Source organism: Clarias gariepinus, chromosome 3, assembly GCF_024256425.1.
Source record: "Clarias gariepinus isolate MV-2021 ecotype Netherlands chromosome 3, CGAR_prim_01v2, whole genome shotgun sequence".
Lineage (NCBI taxonomy): Eukaryota > Metazoa > Chordata > Actinopteri > Siluriformes > Clariidae > Clarias > Clarias gariepinus.
Genome location: NC_071102.1, coordinates 28,555,822 through 28,576,308, shown reverse-complemented (window position 1 = coordinate 28,576,308; position 20,487 = coordinate 28,555,822). Strand labels below are relative to the sequence as shown.

Below are 20,487 nucleotides of genomic sequence, written 5' to 3'. Positions count from 1 at the left end.
CACTGATCCACTGTCTCATGTCATATTTTGAACTCAACTTTAAGCTCGTCCAACCTTCCATGTTCCATTGACGCGCCTCTACATAGACATCGTTGCATATCTCAAGTTGTCTAATTTCTAGGTCAGAGGTTAATTTATAAAGCTTAAGTGGCTGTTGGATTCTCATCGTGCCTGATAGCCTGTGACCGAGATCGGGTGTGTGGAAGTGTGTGTTGTCAGGGTTGGGTTCAGCTGGTCTTAGCAGCTGTGTTTGAATCACATTTTCTTGCTGCCTTACACACCATGCATACAGGAATGTCAAGCCTTACACATGCCTCTCTTGTCAGTCTGTTCTATAAATATTGGTCTTCCACATAGCTTCTGGCTTGGTACCGGGCATTATGTGTTACGCACGTCATCCCGGCTCTCTGTCACGCATGTAGTGTTGACCCACTTTAAAACCCAGCTTCCTCCACCCATCCTTACAGAAGACCTAGATCCATGAGTTACTTTCTCATGACAAGCTGTCTGTATAAAGCCGCGCCATAACCCGAGTCATGTAGCATTGAACCGTGTCCTGCTTGGTCTGCTGGTATTTCCAGCATGCACAAATTTCTTGAAAACCTTGTGTGATTTCGACAGTTTGACATTATTAGTCATACACCATTCCATAATGGAGTCAAACTTATCCATATCCTTTTGCTCTTCTAGTCCGGTTACAGTGGGAATAGGAAGTGGCATGACATTTAAAGCACTCGTATCAGCATCTCACACTCAGTCTTAGATAACATTGTAGTGCCTCGGTTTCTATCTCCTGTGGCTGGGATTTAAACAAATGGGAGGTAAAGATGGTCAGATTTGAGCTGTATGGCAACGTTGTAATGTATAAATAACCCTGCTGCTTTAAAGGGGGTTGCAGGGCAAATTGCATTAGCCGTAAGGAAAAACTGTAATATTGAGCATAATGTGTAGTGCTGAGTGGTGGTGTGAACTCATTTCTGAGTTAACCAGCCAGATCTGGGGATCTTTCGATTATATAACACTATACTAGTACCAAAGATGTTTTAACCTGATAGCCAATGTTATGTTGTCATGACCGTATTATTATCTCAAAAGACAAATCTTGTATGCGTCAAAGTCGGCCTCTTACCATTTAGAATAAAACACATGAGCACAGTGTTTAAACCTCAACATGGCCATGTGACATTTCTGTTATCGGCTGGCTGATGTTTTCGTCTCTGGTGAAGAATTCCAGTGAAGTGCATTAGGATGCCTGTGTGCCTGGTGACACATTTGAGTTCAGGGTTGCCTCAGAGGACCTGTTATGTTTTGTATTTTTTTGCACTTAATAGTCTCAGGGGTTTCTGAGCAAAACCCTGTGTGTTCCTGCTCAACTAAGCAGAGAGAGAAGCTGCTCTGCCGAAAACACACAAACGTGTTACTGCCAGTTGTGTTCATAACGAGCCGCCGCTCAAATCTCACTTCTGCATACAGTGCCAACGGCAATTATAGCTCGTTGCTTGAGACGTTCCATCAGGGTTTTTTTCTTTTCTTTTCCAGCATACAGTAACATTAAAGCTGAATTAAAAATAACCTTAATTTCGATGATGCTATATGTAGGCGTTTGAGAACCATGAATTCAAAAATATCTACAGGATATCTAATCATCTATAGAGTTTATGACTTAATAGTCTTGAATGCATCTTTTAGTTATTTGTGTCAGAGCTATAATATTAGACTGAGTGTGGCTGGTTCTGGTTTATTCCCGTGCTTTTTAATTTATTCAATCATTCATTTATCTCCTATATCCTTATCCTATACATAGTCGGAGTGGGGCTGGGTCCTAACCCAGGAGACTTTGCGAAAGAGACGGGTACACCCTATCCGTCGCAAATCATCGCAGGGCTCACACACACACACATTAAAGGCAATTTGGGAACACCAGCTAACCTAATCTGCAGGTCTTCTGACTGTGGGGAAACCGGAGTGCCCGGAGGAAACTCACAAAGCACATGCAAACTATATCCACACAGATCTAAGGCTGGAATCGAACCCTCATTCCTGAAGATGCAAGGCCACACTACCCCATCGTGCCACCACTTTTAATTCCTTTTTATTGTTTCTTATAATCCGTAGGTTTTACCGTAGGTTAAAAATCCCTTGTGGATTCAGATCCCTAATTTTCATATCCTGAGGCAAGGGACGGTGCAAGGAACAACGTTTGGAAAAGTGGTAGGTTTCTTGCCTGCCATGCGGAAGGCCTGGGTTCAGTTTCCACCCCATGCCCAAACCCCAGTGGCAATCCCAAGTCGAGATAGAATGAGACGATTGCATTAGGAAGGGTGTAAAACCCGTGCCAAGTTGCGCGCGGAGGTGCGGCGGTAAAAAAAAGCCAATTTTATTATGAGCATATACTGTATCAGCATATAGTCTTGTAATGAGCACATGACTGTGCGTCTCTCTGGATTTGGCATAAGTATCACCAGGCAGCAGGAGTACATGTACAACACGAGAGCGAGATTTGCATGTTATGTGTGTATTATATAGAACAGATCACATCCAAGCTTTGATCAACATTTCCACTGGCGGATTTAATCACTCAGGGTTAAATAGGGCGCTGCTCAGTGGGTAACTACTGTGAGCTGGCACCGAGGGCAGTGATGAAGTCACTTCTGTGTGTCTGAAGACAGAAGGGATGAGTCAAACACAAAGAGCAGTCTGAGAGGTCCCAAACACAAGGGCCCTCCTACCTAGCACTGCCTGTAGTAGAGCGCGGGAGAAGACAACAGACCCTCAGAGCTGAATGGGAGGTGGAGGCGCTGGTCTCGGCACAGTCCGCATAATAGCAATGTTGTTTTACTCCACACACTCTGTATTGTTTGCTGTTGCTATGGGGAACATCTTTTGGACAAGCATATGGTGTTAGGCTGCTGTTAAAAAACCACTGTGGTCTAACTTTGATGTTGTTTACATGTAACCAGCCAGTCACACTGATTGTGTGAGTGGGTTAAATGTGCTGGCATGTATCTGCTTGCTTGTGCAAGAAGTTAATGTATACATGTTGATGTGTTTTTTTTTTAAAATCAGGAAGCCAAGTTCCTTTTTTCATCTTGGTTCCTCTTAAGGTTTCTTCCCTTTTATGCACCCTAATAGCCTCGTAGTAGTACTTAAAGCAGCTTCACAAAAATAAAAAGAAAATTGGAAAAGAAAATTTATGGAAGTGTGTATGTGTGAGAAAAATGTGTCTAGATAATAATGAGATTGTCTCTGATGAGCAAGCCAAAGGTGACGGCGACAGTGGCAAGGCAATAGGAATAGTGGCAATAGGAAGAAACCTTGAGAGGAAACAGACTCAACAGGGAACCCATCCTCATTTGGGTGGTAAGGGGGAAAAAATTATAGAACATCATGTGTGTTATGCAGCTGAAAGTTCAATATAACTAAAGTTCTTTAAATTAACGTGAAGTCCAGTTCAGCATAGGGATGAGTCAGTAGGTGCAGAGGGCAGATGTGGTCTGGATCACAGGCAGCACAGGAGCAGCATGTGTAGCTCCAACCATAATAAAGCAGAATCCAGCTGGAGCTGGTCCTTCTCTGGATCCCTCAGGATCCTCGCAGGGTTGGCCTTTGTCCACTGAAGCTGGTACAATCTCCAGATGCCTCGGGATGGGTAGAAAAGGCAATATTTCTAAGGTGGAAAAAGGCTGTTTTTGTGATATTGGAAATATGATTTTTAAAGACAAGTTACTGTCTAATTTTCCACCCAGGTCTTTTACTGTCAATCTGGTAATAACAGTTCATCCTTCTAAACGCAAGCTGAATTGTGAGAGCTGTTGTGTACTGGTTTTTGGGCCAATAAGTTATATCTCTGTCTTATCTGATTTTTGTAAAAAGAAAGTTATTGGTCATCCAGTCTTTTATATCCTGGACACACTGTTAGTCTAGACAACTTTCAATATTGCGTCTGGTTTTGTTGAGATATATAACTAGGTATCATCAGCATAACAATGGACCTAAAACTGACCTTTGTAGGACCCCATATTTCAGTGGCATTACACCAGACAGTAGGTGTGTGCCAAAAAATCGATTCACAGGAAAATCTAGATTCTCATTCGCAACGATTCAGAATCGGAGCTCAGCGACACGGAGCAGAGTCAGCCGCCAGCCGCAGACCAACGCACACTGCAGTGCTTCATGAAACTCCCTGCCAACTTCGAGAGAGCAAAAAAAAGAACTATGTCTATCGCTTGCTTCATTGCCAAAGACCTAAGGCCTTACAGTGTGGTGGAGAACGAGGGGTTCGTCTGCATGTTACAGACAGCGGAGCCGAGGTACGCCATACCGTCCCGCAAGTTTTTCACTGAAACAGCTGTGCCACAGCTTTACAATGGGACTAAAAGAAAGGTCGCCAGTGCCCTAACCGAAACACCCAGAGTGGCACTAACGTGATGCACTTTATTTTCATAACTTGTTATTCTTTAAGTTACTGAATCTGACCGAGAAATTTAGATGTTTTTTTGGTCTTCTCCGGTTGTGTTCTACATGATATTTGTGGTAAACTGCAACTTTCCTGGGAAATGCATTTATTTTCAACCATTTTGTATTATGAAGAAGCACTTTATTTTTGTTCCAACTTATTTTATAGCTAGCTACTAATGAGTAGCAATTGAGAACCAGACAATGTTTTTGATAAAAGGCACTTCCCTGAGAATTTAACTTAATAAATGTGAAAAAGACACTTTAATGTTTGTTATTCTGTATAGCAAAGCAGATGAGAGTAGATCATGAGCAGAAACCCGATTAGAAATCATTATGAATAAAATTGAATCATTTTGAATCGAAAATCGATTTTGAATCGAATCGTGGCCTCAAGAATCGGAATCGAATTGAATCGTGAGATGGTAAAAGATTCCCACCCCTACCAGACGGTTCTCCATTTAGATCCACAAAATGGTATCGATCAGACGGGTAGGATCTAAACCATTTTAATGCCTCTCCCAGAATTACCTGTGTGATTTTGTACAGTATGTGTGCAGTGGATTGGCACCCCATCCAGGAGTTAAGTGACTTGAGGTCATTTCAAACATCAAGACATTAAATGGGTTATTAGATCTAATACAGTATATTATAGTAATGATTAAATATAGATTTGGTCACTTGCAAACATCTTATTATAATAGTATAGTATATTATAGTATAGTTAGAATAGCCATGTGTAACATGCAGAATCTACATGGATTTTATGGAATATCTAAGCTTAAAACTTGTTTATTCACATCTAGAAAAAAAAGTTCTCATTGGCTTTGATCATTACAGGTTAGCTTCTGAACTATGCTGACCTGGGTAAGGCCTGGAGTAAATGTAGCCAGAGTTGATTGTGTATCAAAATCTCTTTCTAAAGAATTTGCAAAAAAAAAAAAAATATTATATACAGTATTTAAATGAGTAATATATGTGCATATTACTATACACATTCTCTACATCATGTTTGATTCATAAGCACCCGGTTGCCGTTGATCTGGGGGACTTTCTCCTTGTTCACTTCCGTTCTTTTCTCTCAATCTGTTGTCAAAGAGGCCTCCAGATCTCTGTGCCATGCTGCTGTAGTCAGAATGCTGATGAGGGTTGGGCCTAAAGAGTAAGGGATGACGTAGCCCTCCTTAGGCAGATCTTTATGTCTCTTTTCATAAGCTGCTCCATGCAGGCCTCAGTGGAGAGAGGGGTACTTCCATTCAGCAGCCATCCAAGCATGCACGAAGGTCCAAAATGCCGCTTTGTCTTCTTTAGATGTTTGGGAAATAGAAAGTGGGACGTTCGGTGGGTGGAATTTATCCATAGCATCCCGAGTGATTTGTATGCGCATATACATATTAACCTCACTTTTTATCAGCTTTTTTTTTTTTTTTTTTTTTTGTGCAATTTCGATATATTGATATGTGGTATTGGATGGATATATATATATATATATATATATATATATATATATATATATATATATATATATAATATATAAAATATGGAATACTATGCATATACCTTGTCCAAGGCAAATCAGCTCTATGGAATGTACGTCACGATTTGAGAGTTTTATAATGTTCCTCTTTTAAAGCCACTGCCTCTGCAATGAGGTGGTTTGATCCCAAACAAACCCTAAAACTCTCAGGAGCCTCGACTGTATCCGCTGAATTGTAATTGATAAATGTGTTTGTTACATGAGAAAGGATAAATGTGTGTATACAGTATTTACTATGTTGCACAGTAAAACACATGTCTGCACATAACCTCAGCTCAGCTGGAAAAGCTTTGCAGATACTACCAGCCTTTGTCTTGCACCTTCAGGTTTCAGGTTCGATTTTCCGCCTCCCCGTGCTTGGTGGGCTTTCTCCCGGGTTCTTCCCAAAGTAAATTGTCCATAGCGTGTGTGTGTGCCCTGCAATAAATTGGCACCCTGTCCAGGCTGTACCTCACCTTGTGTCCTAAGTCACCTGGGACAGGCTCTGGGCCCCCTGTGACCCTGAATACAGAATAAAGCGGTATAGACGATGTGTGCGTGAGTGATTTTGGATGAGTTTTTCATCTTTGTGCCCCTAAGTCTAGACTAGAAGAACCAGCAAGAGAAAAACTTCCTCACTACTCGAGCCGGAAGAGGCAACAAGCCGTTCCTAAGAGTACTTGATTGGGCACAGTATGGAGCCAGTGACTATTTTCAGCCCCCATTTGCTTAAAGGATTAAATGAGTCACTTGCTTTTGTTTTTGGTGGAATTTTGACAGCTGAGCTTGGCTGGATCCAGATAACAGACAGATCCAAACAGATTTCAATAAAGAATTCTTAGCAAACTGTTTAAACATTTAATCAAATTTATTGATTAATAAACTGCATATGGTAGTATTTTATTCCAGATTGTGTAATACAGTTTATTGTACCATCTCAACCCTACATACTGTTAGACCATGCCCCTTTAATTATAGTAGTGATCTTTGTCTAACCCATTGACCTCTCTGTCTCTCTGCAGGAGTTTCCTCCCGCTTCCCAGAGATTATGGCAGCTGGTACACACTCTCCTGGAGGACCCAGTGGGATTATCCGGAGTCAGTCGTTCGCTGGCTTCAGCACGCTCCAGGAAAGACGCTCACGGTGCGCATTTATATCTACCACAAACACTAACCCTTTCAAAAGCTGTTCTTTTTTTATTACTACAAAAAGGTTAGGTTGTTAGTGCATACTGTAGGTGCACGTATGATGCCAGCAGAAATATTTCAATTAGTAATGAGATTAAAATACTGCTTAAGTATTAATTTAATCCAGCAATTGGCTTAAATCGGGTATTGCATTCAGCTTTTACAATACCATAATGCAGATACAGTGGGTTTTTTGAGCCATTTTAATAAATATGTACTCTATAATCAGCTAATTTAAAAAAAATCGTAATGTTTTAATTATAATAATTTAATTATTGAGTATAAAGTTTTATTATATAAATATATACACATGGGCAGGTCAGAAGGTGTTTATTTTTTTCTTCTTTAACAGCAGCTCTATCTGCAGGGAAAATCAAGGTTTTAATAACTTACATGGGGGCCTCAAACTGTAAGGCAGATTCTCCATATAATCTAATTTAAATCTAATAGAAATCTAATTTAATCTGATGACAACATTTTTTTAACAAAGAAAAAGTTTATCTGATTAAGGATTCTCTAAGGAGATGTTTAGTGAACGTTTTTGGAATAATTCTCCATTGCCATATGTCAGTAAGTGTTTTCACTATGAGGATGACTTCAAGATGGATAATTTGGTGTTTTGTGGTTTCATTGCAAAAATGATCAAGAAAAAAAAAGAGCTGCAACATTGCAAATTATACAAAAGAAAATCTCTGATGTAAGAGGCTCAAAAGTTTCTGGTAATAGTTTATAGATAGCAAATGTACTGTATATGGCGATCTAGGCCACATGGTAGTGTAGTGTAGTGGTTGGCATTGTGGCTTTGATTTCCCCCTCAGACCTATGAGTGTGGGGTTTGCATGTTCTCTCTTGATAGTGTTTGTGGGGTTTCCCCCGGGTACTCCAGTTTCCTCCCAAAGTCCGAAGACATACAGACTAGGGTAATTGGAATTTCCAAATTGCCCGTTTTGTGAGAGTGCATGAGTGTGTGAACTGTGATAGATTGGCACCCTATCCAAGGTGTAGCCCGCCTTTATGCCCCCATGATCCGGTACAAGATAAGTGGTATAGAGAATAAGTGATGTGTAATGTGACCTCTATATATTGTGAATGTCCAGGATGCTGAAAACTAGGGATGCACCGAAATGAAAATTCTGGGCCGAAAAACGAAACCGAAATTTTTGGATGCACTTGGCCGAAAACCGATACCGAAACCGAAAATGGCTTCATTAAAAAACATGTTTAAAATATTTTCTTTTTGTTTGTATTAAAAAAATGTTGCATATTGCAACTTTGCTGTCCTCATCTGAAACTTTGAAGTGCTTCCAAACCGCCGACATACTCCGTGTTTGATGCGTAATGACAGCGCGAACGAGACGGGAGGATGGGAGAGGCGTGGCGACAATTTCGGCTTTTCTTTTCGGCGCTTTCTTACGTTTCGCCCGAAACAGATAATGCTATTTCGGCCGAAAATTTTCGGCGGCCGAAATTTCGGTGCATCCCTACTGAAAACATTGTAATATAATGTTGGCTGTATTGCACTACAGCTTATTGTGGGGCATAATGAGTTGTCATTTTATTATGTTGCAGATGTTTTTTGTCATATGTGTTGGATTTAACATGCAAAGAGAGAGAGACAGTAGAGCTGTCTCTGTGATTTCTTTATTTATGAATAGATTGAATTACCACTAGTGAGTAACTTGTTTATTTGATCATGGCAGCGTGCCTATTGACCCCTAGGCAGTTGCATGTGCTTATTTTCCGAAGTGGCCTAGATTTATCGGAGTGTATGTAGCTTGCTGAGACGTGTAAAGCAATGAGGAATGCAATTTCAGGAATGCAGCTGTTTATTAGTTGGTGAATAACTGTCACAGCAGAAAACATTAAAATGCCATCGCATTACTGTGCAACATGCATTTCTGATGTTTTGAACACCAATTCACATTTACAACCATGATGTCCTTGTCCTCGACCTTGGATATATGAATATAATGCTCAGAGCATACATTTATAAAGCTACTCCAGTTCCGGTAACAAAAACATGCCCTGGTTATTTTTGATTGTGATTGTGCTCTTGCATGTTTCCAGGTGTAACTCATTCATAGGGAACGGAGCAGCACAGAAGAAGTCGCTTACAAAGCCCAAGAAGCCCCATCTGTGTGGGCACAAATCCAGCGGCAGCAGCGGCAGCAGCAGCTCACATGAACCGCAGCCGAAGAGAGTAGAGGAGGTGTATGGAGCGCTGAAACAGGGTCTGGAGTAAGTCCAGTTCATTTTTATGCTGTTGTCAACATACACCACGCTTTCCAACAGCACTACATGTGTATATAGAGACTGATATAGAGTACATTACATAGTATAGTACATGTACAGTATAAAGTAAGTGTAGGAAAAAACAGAGACTCCTCCATTTTCATTTTTTATTAGCAACTGTTTTTTTTTTTTTTCCTATGAGGATAAGTCAAAAATCATCCGCACTACTCCGGTTATATTAAAACTTTTTGGATGCCCCACTTGTGATTCACTGGTGACGAGACACGGATGCATCACTACGAGCCTGATTAATGCTTACAATTTTCTGAGATTCTCAAAGGACCAGTGTTATCAGTGGAATATTATCAGGAAAAAGGTTCGACAATCAGCAGTGCCCTTTACAGTGAGATGATTATTGAAGAACTGAAGGCTAAACATTGGATTAAACGCAGAGGAATGCGATGTTGTGTGACAATGCGTGTCCTAATAAGTCTGCCCACTTTGTCGACACTTTATTGAGGTGGTAAAGCATCTTTCCTATAGTCCTGATCTTGCTCCATCAGACTTTCAGTTTTGGTCTCCTGAAAGTAGGCGTACGAGGATGAAGATTCACTTCTGATGAAGAGGTGAAGACAGCAGTGCATTTGTGGCTCACAGCTCAGCCTAAAACATTTGTATTAAATATAAAAATATAAAAATAAATGCAATTTTAAATGATAAAAATCTTAGTTTTGAAAAAGAAAAATGGTGCATTTGTCTAAATTTATTTTACAGCCAGAGTGTGGATCATTTTTAACACACCCTATTACATATTGAAAAGGCAAAAGTGTAATCTGTTTAAGGCGTGTCTCGATGTTTCTTCATCTAAAGCAAATCCTGGTATACACAAAAAAACTAATTTAAAGATAAAAAATAATACTTTGTTTGCTCTTCAAGCTGTGGAAAGTCATATTAAGGTCTTAAAGTTTTTTTTGTTGTTCTACCTCTTTGGTTTTTCACAGTAAAAAGTTTGGAAATTCCAGGTTATGACCTGTATTCAAATATAGCAGTGGTACCTTTTTACTAACTTTTATTCATATTTTGTGCATTCTAACACACACTACATTTAGGTAATACTTATAATTAGCATAGGAATACAATGTATGAATAGATACATTTAATTGTAAATATGAAAATAAATATGAAAGTAAATATGATCCATATTAATAATAAATACATACATTTCAGTTTTCAAACATAACAATTTTATGTCATGTTAAATCTTGATTTGTCAAATAGATCCAAGTAATCCTAAACCTCATCTAATCAAACTAAGATTTTACAGTATACTGATGGTCATATTTTTGAACATGTCTTGTCTCATCGTCTCATTAAGACACTAAGTTTTTTCCCCCCTTCTCTGTTCTTCTTGAATCAGTGAGTATTTGGAAGTGCATCAAGCGGAGCTGGAGAAGCTTACCTCTCTCATGAAGGACATGAAGAGGAACTCCAGACTGGTGAGACACCATGAGCACGTGCCCACCCTAAATCATGTCTACCTGGTGCTCGTTGAGTTTAATTTAATGTCGGAAAACACTGCACAGGTCACATGAGCTCATAGAGTTACTTAATAGTTTGTTGTGTAAACAGGAAAGTAAATTCAGTGGTGTATTAATCTTGACACTGGCATTCATTGACTGCGTGTGTGTGTGTGTGTGTGTGTGTGTGTGTGTGTGTGTGTGTGTGTGTGTTTCATCAGGGAGTGCTGTATGATCTTGACAAGGTGGGTAAAAAGCATGCAACCATAAACACTTGACTTCTCTGAATAAAAGCAGCTTTACATCAAAACCATGTCAATTTCTTGGACATAAAATTACCTTACTATTTCCGTGCATTGTACTGTTATTAAAACTAAAACATGTCATAATTAAACTTTCTCTGGTTTTCTGATGCAGCAAATTAAGTCAATTGAGAGATATATACGACGCCTGGAGTTTCACATAAGTAAGGTAAGAAGTTGTTTTTTTTGTTTGTTTTTTTTTGCTTCTCTGCTTTTATTCATTTGTGTTTAGTGCATGTTAATGGTATCTAAGCAGTCCACACCAGAGATAGCATTTTATAAATGTATTGTTTATTAGCATCATTTAACCTCCTGACACATGGATCCTACCATTGTGTACATTGCAATTTCTTAATGTGTACATTAAGAAGCACTGTTTGTAAGCGCGTGTGTACAGCGCGCGTGTACTGTTTCTCATGACACACGTGCGCGTGTAAAGCAAAAGAAAGTCTCATTAGAGAGGTGAAAGATCTTTCTCCCGCTCTGTTTCAGCCTGTCCTTATGTGTGCATGCAGGTAATTTGACACCGTGCAGGTTAATTTGTTTTATTTTTACTTATATATTTATATTTACTTTATTTTTTGTTTTAATTATTTTTATGTATTTATTTTCTGGGCTGTGGAACAAATAATTTGAGTTTCCATTATTTCTTTTGGGGGAATTTTGCCTTAATTTACAAGTGTTGTGGAATACAAGCCCACTTCCAGAATGAATTATACTCGTAATCCAAGGTTCCACTGTACTATAAAACAATAGATTTGCCTCGAATCATATGGCAAGAATTTTTCACAGGAAGGGTTTAATAGCTTTTTAAGTAACATTTCCTACCTCTTGTTGGCTCCTTAATAATTCTCACGACAGGTTTCCAGCTGCATGCACTATTACCAAGCTTAAAACCTTCTTTTCCTTTTCTACTTCTTTTGTTTGACATTCTCCATCTCCACCTACAACCACTGTGTATTTCCTCCACACATTGTCAGCCAAACACATCCCCACACGAGCATCCTCGGTGGGTTTAAATGAAAACCCCATTGTAAAGCCAGTGTGAATGGCCATACACCGTGTGAATCAGCTGTAATGTCTCATCATTTTCAGCTTCGACAGTGAAGTTGTGAACATTGAGTGGGTGCTCTCGGGCATTGATGCAAACTTGTCAGTGTCAATTGACGCAGCTCATTTCCAAAGTGCCCACGTCTCCAGAGCCCTGCTGTGCCCTGTGCGATGCTCGCAGGTGTGCGGCTGATGCACAGTGGCGCATCGATTGGCAACTCATAAAGCATTCCTGCTTTACAGGTCGCCATGGTAACCTGGAAATAGAAGAGTGGGAACCGTTTTCGAGCGATTTCACGTAACCAGAAAATTAGGCCTGTAATATTTTTGCTTTCCTACAAACTGAATGCCAATTGAATCATCAGCAACACTTTGTTTACATTTCAGGATAGTGGATAGAGCATGATGGAGCTCCCTTGAGGTCATTTAATTCGGAGCTCCTTGGATACATTTTGTTGTATAAGTTGTTTTCTTACTAGCCCTCGATCTGGGTCAGAGCAATTCTCTGAATTATAATAGGCAGACCCCTGACGGCTGAACCGGTTCTGGTTGTGTGTGCGTCCAAATATGTTCTGTGCTTGTGTAACACTGAGTGTAATGCTTGTATGCAGAGAATCCCTTCTATATCCTTTATTCCTCTGATGACTTAATTGAAGTGCTCTAGTGTTTTTATACAAGACAACATTGAGTTCAGGACAGAATAATGGAGAGCAGAGTCAAAAAAATATGAAGTTTTGAGTAAACTGATCTTATTCCTCAGTAGAGAAAAATGTCAGTAAACACATGTATACTACAGATGCAGTATATAGAGACTAGGTTGAAAATGCTTTGTTTGGGCTGCCTACAGCACTGTCGTTCTGGATAGTGGTGTACTGTTATGAGGATATTATGTTACCACTAATTAGTTATAAGACTCTGCTTTGTCGGACACAGAGAATCTGTGGTTGCCAGAGGACAGAGTAATATGGGCGTCCAGCCGATGCCTATCACCAAGTCCTATACAGAACAGTGAAACTACAGGCGGGGTGTTCAGCAGATCGTTATCAGAGTGGATCAGGCTGGCTGGAGGGACTCTGTGCCAGCATGATGCCATTTGGATGGTCTTTACCAAGGCACATAGTCATTATTTAGTAACCCGCACAATCATTGTCTCATATGCAAACTCATTATGAGTATGCTGTTAAAGCGAGTGGACAGTCTCTATCCACCCACCAACAAAAAGTAAACTGGGCAAACAGGAAGTCACGTGACACACAGTTGAGCTGAAAAGGGGAAGTACAAAGGAAGGAGTCATTCTTAATCTTTTCTCAAAAGTGTGTTTTAAAGAAAGCCTGGAGTCCTTTGAGACGCTGTTCCTGGAATCTTTCACAAGGGACAGGATTTCAGCTTTAGTGAAATTTTAAAGTGTGACATAAAAAAAGGGAAGAACAGGTGTTGAAAATTAATGAGGCTGTTGTAATAAGTATACGCTATGTAAGGTTAAGAATATTATGGGGAGTGTTTAAAGAGGGATGCATTATTATGATGAGAGAACTGCATTTCCGGAATCTGGATGACAAACAATGTTTATTTAAAAAAACAGAAAAAAAAAAAGAAAAATCTAATACAAGGGGTGTTCAGGTCAAACTGGGACTTTTGATTGCACAGAATAACCGAATATCGTTATGAGACTAACACCCTTTATTTCTCTATTTAATCACTAAAGAACTTATCCCATAGTTTCAGTAGTGCAGAAAGATTTCTCAGTATGCAAGAGCCATGATCGGACTGCATGCCTCATGTCCGGATTGTTGGCCACTCTTTAAAGGTCTTTTAAAGGTCCAAAGATGTGGAAATAACTTGGAGCGTGGTCAGGACTGTACGAGGGATGTGGCACATGTCAGACATGTAACAGAGATGGGATGTAGGCAAGGTGCTTATTTATTATCTAACGACTTGAACCCCTGGAGGATAGAATGGCCTGATGAGAGTCTGTAATGATTTTTGCTCAGGAGTATAGGTTCAAAAGTGTCAGGGTTTAAGAATCCAAAACAAAAACCATTAAGTGTAAGTGTATCTGCCTTAGTTCTCTCTGTTTCTTTACTTCTTTACATTTCTCAGTTCTTTTTTTTTTTTTCAAATCTGGCAACAATGCCTAGACAATTAGCAGGTTAAATTTTTAATTTATTATAAATATAATCAAGGAAGTGTGATTTAATATGCTATACAGCTGAGCATAGTCCACTAGTTCCACTAGGTTATGAATAAAATGTGTTTTTAATCAATTTCCAATATACACATAATTTACCCCATGATTATGAGTTTTACTTACAATTTTAGCAATTCTGCCACTGATTTGTGTTGAGTACATATTTTATTTGAATTTTTTGGGCCACCCCCGAATGCCCCCAACACCCCAACCCAGCATGCTCTCTCTTACTCACACACACCCCATCCCAGCATACACACACACCCACCCAAACTATTGCCAAACAGCTGCTATCCTGCATAGATGGGTGGGTCTCCTAGAGGCTGCTCTCACTTTGAGATTTGGAAAGAACACAAGCGGATCAACAGTAGAGTCTCAAGGGAAAGCTATGTTTGTGTTTAAGAAAGGGTGTGTGTGTTGCGTGTTATAGTTGTTGTGCCCTTGAGGTCCCTCCTTTCACACTTGCCCCACCCTTAAGTGTGAGATACACAGGCACTAAACTTCACTGCGCACACTCGTACAGTTCCCACTGTTTCACACTGCCTTAAAATGTGTGTGAAACAGACCCAGCCAGTTCTTCTCTCCGTTAGGCCTGTTTACGAGTCAGGTACTTCCTGTTATTCTGCCTCTGACCATGATCGCACAAACGGTCTGATACAAAGTGAATGTTTAATCTCAGCTTAAACAACTGGAATAGTTTCACCACATGATTTTTGTCAAAGTGTGTTATTTGTGATTAGTCTTCAATAGAATCATCAGACTTGCTTTCCTTTAATCATGTCACTATCAGATGAGAGCCCATCACTGGACACACCCTGTTTTTCAGTTTCCTCTTGCACATGACAAGATAACACTCTGGTCTACCCAAACCTCACACTTCTACACTCATCACTCATTTCCCCCTTTCTAAAAGGATAAATAAGTTACAATGAACTCCTCAGTGAAACTAGACAAACTCCTCGGCCCCAAATCAAGCCGATTCAGCCCCCGCAAGCCCAGCTTTACCAGACCAGGCTAAGAAGCAAAAAAAGAATTTTAGGAACCGCATACTTGCCGCAGCAAGAATGATTCTAGTGGGAGTGTGTGTAGTGGTCTAGACTTGGGTGGGTCTTATTCCCCAGTTTAACTAAACAGATGGGACCACCACGAGACAATCCCACATTTTCCCAACAGACTTCATCTGGATCGCCCAACCCTGCCCAATTCTCTCATTCTCAAAACTCAAATGCTGAATCCAAAACATGAAGCATACATAATCAAGCATGCTGTATGAACATATCAAGCATGCTGTATGATTTCTATCTATATTTATATACAGTCTCCCTGGGTCTGAATATAACAGCAGATATAACAGCAGTCTGTCCACATGTAACGTCTTCCCTTATGTACATGTAGAATTTATTTTTTACATTTTTTAGGACTTGTTTTTCTCCCTTTTGAGAACTGCTTTATGTTACTGTATGTTATGATGTCAGGCAGTTTATTTTAACACATCTACAGTATGGCTGTGAATAGTATGTGATGATCACACACGTACAACTGTTGGGGTTTTAAATTCTGTCTGCTGCTCTGAGACCACATTATACACTGTCTCAGGCCGGATTGGGAAGATCCTGCTGTGTTACTTTCTCTTTGTTCCTCTGTGTCCTTTTGCTTTCAGTCTTTGATCTATCATGTGTTGTTTTTTTTGTTTGTTTTTTTTTTGTTTATTTTGCTTCTTCTTTTTCTGCCTCTCATTAGCCCTGTGCTGGCTCGGGCTCTTCTTTCGATCCAGATTTTTTATTTAAACACACATTTTTTGATGTGTAACTTGACTCATGGATGATGTGTGCAGATCCAGATCTGCACATATAAATTGTGTTGTATAACAGCATTTGGTCATGTGGGCAGATAGCCAAAAGTTGCCGTATTACTACTTTTAGTCCAACAATTAACTGCTCGTTTGTAATCATTCCAAAATGAGATTACATCGGCATGGAATCCAGTGTTTATGTATTCAGTGATCATTCGGTGTGTTTACTTGAATTATATTGTACTACCAAATCGTCAAACCTATTTGTTTATGTTTGACACAAGTAACATGTGCTATCTATAAGTAAGCTAGGTAAATATAGTTACATCCGTTTACTATATTTATTGTGGACGACAAAAAAACAGTTCAAAAATATTGGTTTTCGACCAAAAAAGAAAATGGTGTAAAAATAAAATTTGTCTGTACAATAGCATAGTTGTTAGCACTAAGGGGTCGACTCCCACCTCGGATCTGTTTGTTCTCCCTGTATTTGATGAGTTTCCTCCTACAATCCAAAGACATGCAGATTAGGCTAATTGGTGTCCTAAATTGCTGTGTGTGTGTGTGTGTGCGTGTGCGTGTGCGTGTGCGTGTGCGTGCGCGCGCGCGCGCGCGCGCGTGCGCGTGTGCGCGTGTACGTGTGTGCGTGTGTGTGTACGCTCTGCGATTGACTGGCACCCTGTCCATGGTATAACTCCCTCGTGCCCTAACTTTCCTGGGATAGGCTCCAGGCATAGAAGATAAATAATAATAATCTTCTATGCCTACAATAAATGTTCAAAATATACCATTTTATGAACAATGTTATAAGTAATGATGATTAGATAGTGACTATTTTTCTTTTTTAGCATATGGGTCCTGGATGATAACATTATTCAATGTGATTTCTTTTAAAATAGACATTGGGGGGGAGGGGGGGGGTAGATCTACATCTCACACATCTGTCAGCAAAGTCACTTAGTCAACTGCTTGTTCTTAACAATTTTAAATAAACTACATTAATTGAACATTTTAAAAGCTGCAAGCAGCCGTTTATATCTTTTATTTAGTTATTATAATAATCCTGCCTGAGTGTAACCAGGAGCAAATGTTAGATTAACATGTTAACCAAGTGTTTAATTGAAGGGGCAGTGTTAAAAAATAAATAAATCTTTTTTTTTTTTTTAAAGTTGGCTTCAATGTTGTGAAATTTTAGGTATTTTAAAGTCTGTGCCATAGAACCAATTTTTCTACCCAATATATCTAGAATCATACATAAATGATGTTGCATGGCTTTTATTTCTCTATGCAGGAAATTAATAAACAGATTACCTTTTTATCATCATAAATACTACTACTTGAGTTGGGTATGCACGTTAATATTATTTTGTCCTCATTTAGATATCTTGTAGTCTTGTTTTAGTAATAGTTGCGGTAGTGTTGTTACGGAACTGTTAAATGATCTTCTGAAAGCACGCCAGGCCTCCGTACCCCTATATGTTATACGATACATTTCTGGATCGTTTGTGTGGGTTTGTATGTGTATGAAATTCTTCAGACTAACGGACCGTGTATGTGTTGCCGTAGGTGGACGAGTTGTATGAGGGCTTCTGTATTCAAAGGAGACTACGAGATGGTGCCAGTAAAATGAAGCAAGCCTTTACTGCTTCGCCTTCTACTAAAGGAACACGAGAGAGTCTGACTGAGGTCAACCGTCGCTACAAGGAATACACAGAGGTCATCCCTCTCTCTTCTTCACACCAGCACAGTTGTGCCAAATGTTACATTCTTAGAAGCATGTTGGATGCTTATCTGTATGTCTTGTTGTCTATAGAACATGGGAACTTTTGAGGGAGAGCTGGAAAACCTGTTAGGAGAATTCCACATCAAAATGAAAGGTACATAAGCTCCTTGCTGTGATATTACAATAATTATTGTTTATTGCATTCTATGAATTCTAGACTATAATTTTTATCACTTGTAGAAACTAAAGTTATTCCTAAACAAGATGTTTTACTTTAAAATTTAATATTACAACATTTAGCCTATAGTTTTAATTGGAGCATACATTAAATGCGAGGCTCCAACCCGCAGCACCCATAAGATCCGTTGCCAGTGTTCTGGTGCCAGACACCACAGAACTCCCACCAGAGGCCCTGCGGAGCCACGCCACAATGGGCCAGATCTATTGCTGGGGCACAAGGGTACCGAAAAACCTAGATGGTTTTAATATTACGGTTGATCAGTGTTTACTTTTATATAAAGCTAAAAAGTAATGAAAAAAGTTTTAAACCTTTATGATTACCTCATTTTTAACTAGACAGAACCATCGGTTCCCCTTTTTAGGCCCAATATGTTACTGTTATCATGTTGACTATGCGTTTTTGACTTTACAGCAAGCTTTTAACAATTGGTGCACAGCCACATATGTATATACATTAAATATAGTTACATCCGTTTACTATATTTATTGTGGACGGCAACAAAATAGTTCATAAATATTGGCCAAAAGAGAAAACGGTGTAAAAATAAAATTTGTCCGTACAGTAGCATAGTTGTTAGCACTAAGGGGTCGACTTCCACCTCGGATCTGTTTGTTCTCCCTGTGCTTGATGAGTTTCCTCCTACAGTCCAAAGACATGCAGATTAGGCTAATTGGTGTTCCTAAATTGCCTGGTATGTGTGTTTGTGTGTTTGTGTGTTTGTGTGTTTGTGTGTTTGTGTGTGTGTGTGTGTGTGTGTGTGTGTGTGTGTGTGCGCACGCTCTGCGATTGACTGGCACCATGTCCATGGTGTAACTCCCTCGTGCCCTAAATTTCCTGTGATAGGCTCCAGGCATAGAAGATAAATAATAATAATCTTCTATGCCTACAATAAATGTTCAAAATAGAACATTTTTGAATTATTTTATGGGTAATGATGATTAGATAGTGACTATTTTCTTTTTTAGCCTATGGGTCCTGGATGATAACATTTATTGATTGTGATTTCTTTTAAAATGGAAGAAATTTGCAATTGTGGAATTGTGCAAAAACCTTTCATTTGCAAAATTGATGAAAAAAAAATAGAAGAAATACACATCATAAATTTTGCATTTGTGTTCATCATTAGATAAGAAAAATGTGCTGGATTTTATTAGTGTAATGTAAACAAAAAATTTAAGTTTAAACTTTATTGGACTAATAAACTAATTTTGAAACGTATTTTCCACTTCAGGTTTGGCTGGATTTGCGAGGCTTTGTCCAGGTGATCAGTACGAAGTAAGTAGTTAAATATCATTATTAGTGTTGCATATCGAAATCTCTCACGGATTCTTGGAGGTTTTTTTGAAGTTCTAGGATATGAATGCATGGCACTTCTCCACAATTACATCGCTCGTATTAAATGTCTGAAAATCTGCTAAGTACATCTATAGTGGCTGTTGCCGTAGCAACACACTCAGCTCGGATCCAGCAGCACAGCACAAACCCTCCTCCCAGCTCATTGAAGCACTGTTTATTAGACTATGAAAAACTACAGATCACCACAGTACTTGTGCCTGGATGTTCTTTCCCTTTAGTTACTGTGCAGCGCTGGCAGTGTGGGCACATGAGCTTGCCTCTGCCTTTTTAAAGCCCACCATCTCTCTCTTCTTGCCTTGTTTGTCTCTCATCCCTGTCCTCCCACTCTCCCTGCAGATTTTCATGCGGTACGGACGGCAGCGCTGGAAGCTAAAAGGAAAAATTGAGGCAAACTCCAGGCAGAGTTGGGATGGAGAGGAGATGGTCTTTATGCCTCTAATCACAGATCTGATCTCCATAAAGGTGCAGTGGAAGATAGAGTGCAATGCGTCCCTGTATATCTTATTGTAAACCATTTCAAAATAAGCTGTCTAAAAATGTAATACAGAGGAAAAGACTATAAGTAGTCTTGGAACGTCTCTACACATTCCCTCTAATTAAAATCTCATGAATATACAATGTGCAAACACTCCTATTTCCTCTTGTCATCACAGCTAGCTGACTTGCTAACTAAACCAACTCCCATTTTTCACAGATTGGTATCAAGATCTCATTTTTAACCATAACGTAGTTGTATTTTAGCAGTAGCCATGTGTGTCAAACTGTAGACGTTGTATACCACTGTATATTGTGACACTCAGAAATTAGCTGTGGATGTGATTGTTACTAAATTGTTATTGATGCACAAATCTTTTTTTTAAAGGATATACTAAAAAGATCTTTTAAAATGGAAATGTAAGGCCAGTCTATATGAACAGTACTGTTCATC

At 39.4% G+C, this 20,487-nt stretch overlaps 1 protein-coding gene across 2 annotated transcripts in view; it reads left to right on the top strand.

Annotated features, from left to right (window-relative positions):
* Positions 1-20,487, top strand: part of ripor2 (RHO family interacting cell polarization regulator 2) — a 45,812-nt gene that overhangs the window by 15,638 nt on the left and 9,687 nt on the right. For both annotated transcript variants that reach the window (XM_053492582.1, XM_053492583.1), the window contains exons 2-10: positions 6,994-7,114; positions 9,226-9,396; positions 10,808-10,886; positions 11,129-11,152; positions 11,325-11,378; positions 17,806-17,955; positions 18,053-18,116; positions 19,435-19,478; positions 19,896-20,021. In XM_053492582.1, the coding sequence (XP_053348557.1) occupies positions 6,994-7,114; positions 9,226-9,396; positions 10,808-10,886; positions 11,129-11,152; positions 11,325-11,378; positions 17,806-17,955; positions 18,053-18,116; positions 19,435-19,478; positions 19,896-20,021 (833 nt within the window). The remainder of the gene's footprint in view (positions 1-6,993; positions 7,115-9,225; positions 9,397-10,807; positions 10,887-11,128; positions 11,153-11,324; positions 11,379-17,805; positions 17,956-18,052; positions 18,117-19,434; positions 19,479-19,895; positions 20,022-20,487) is intronic.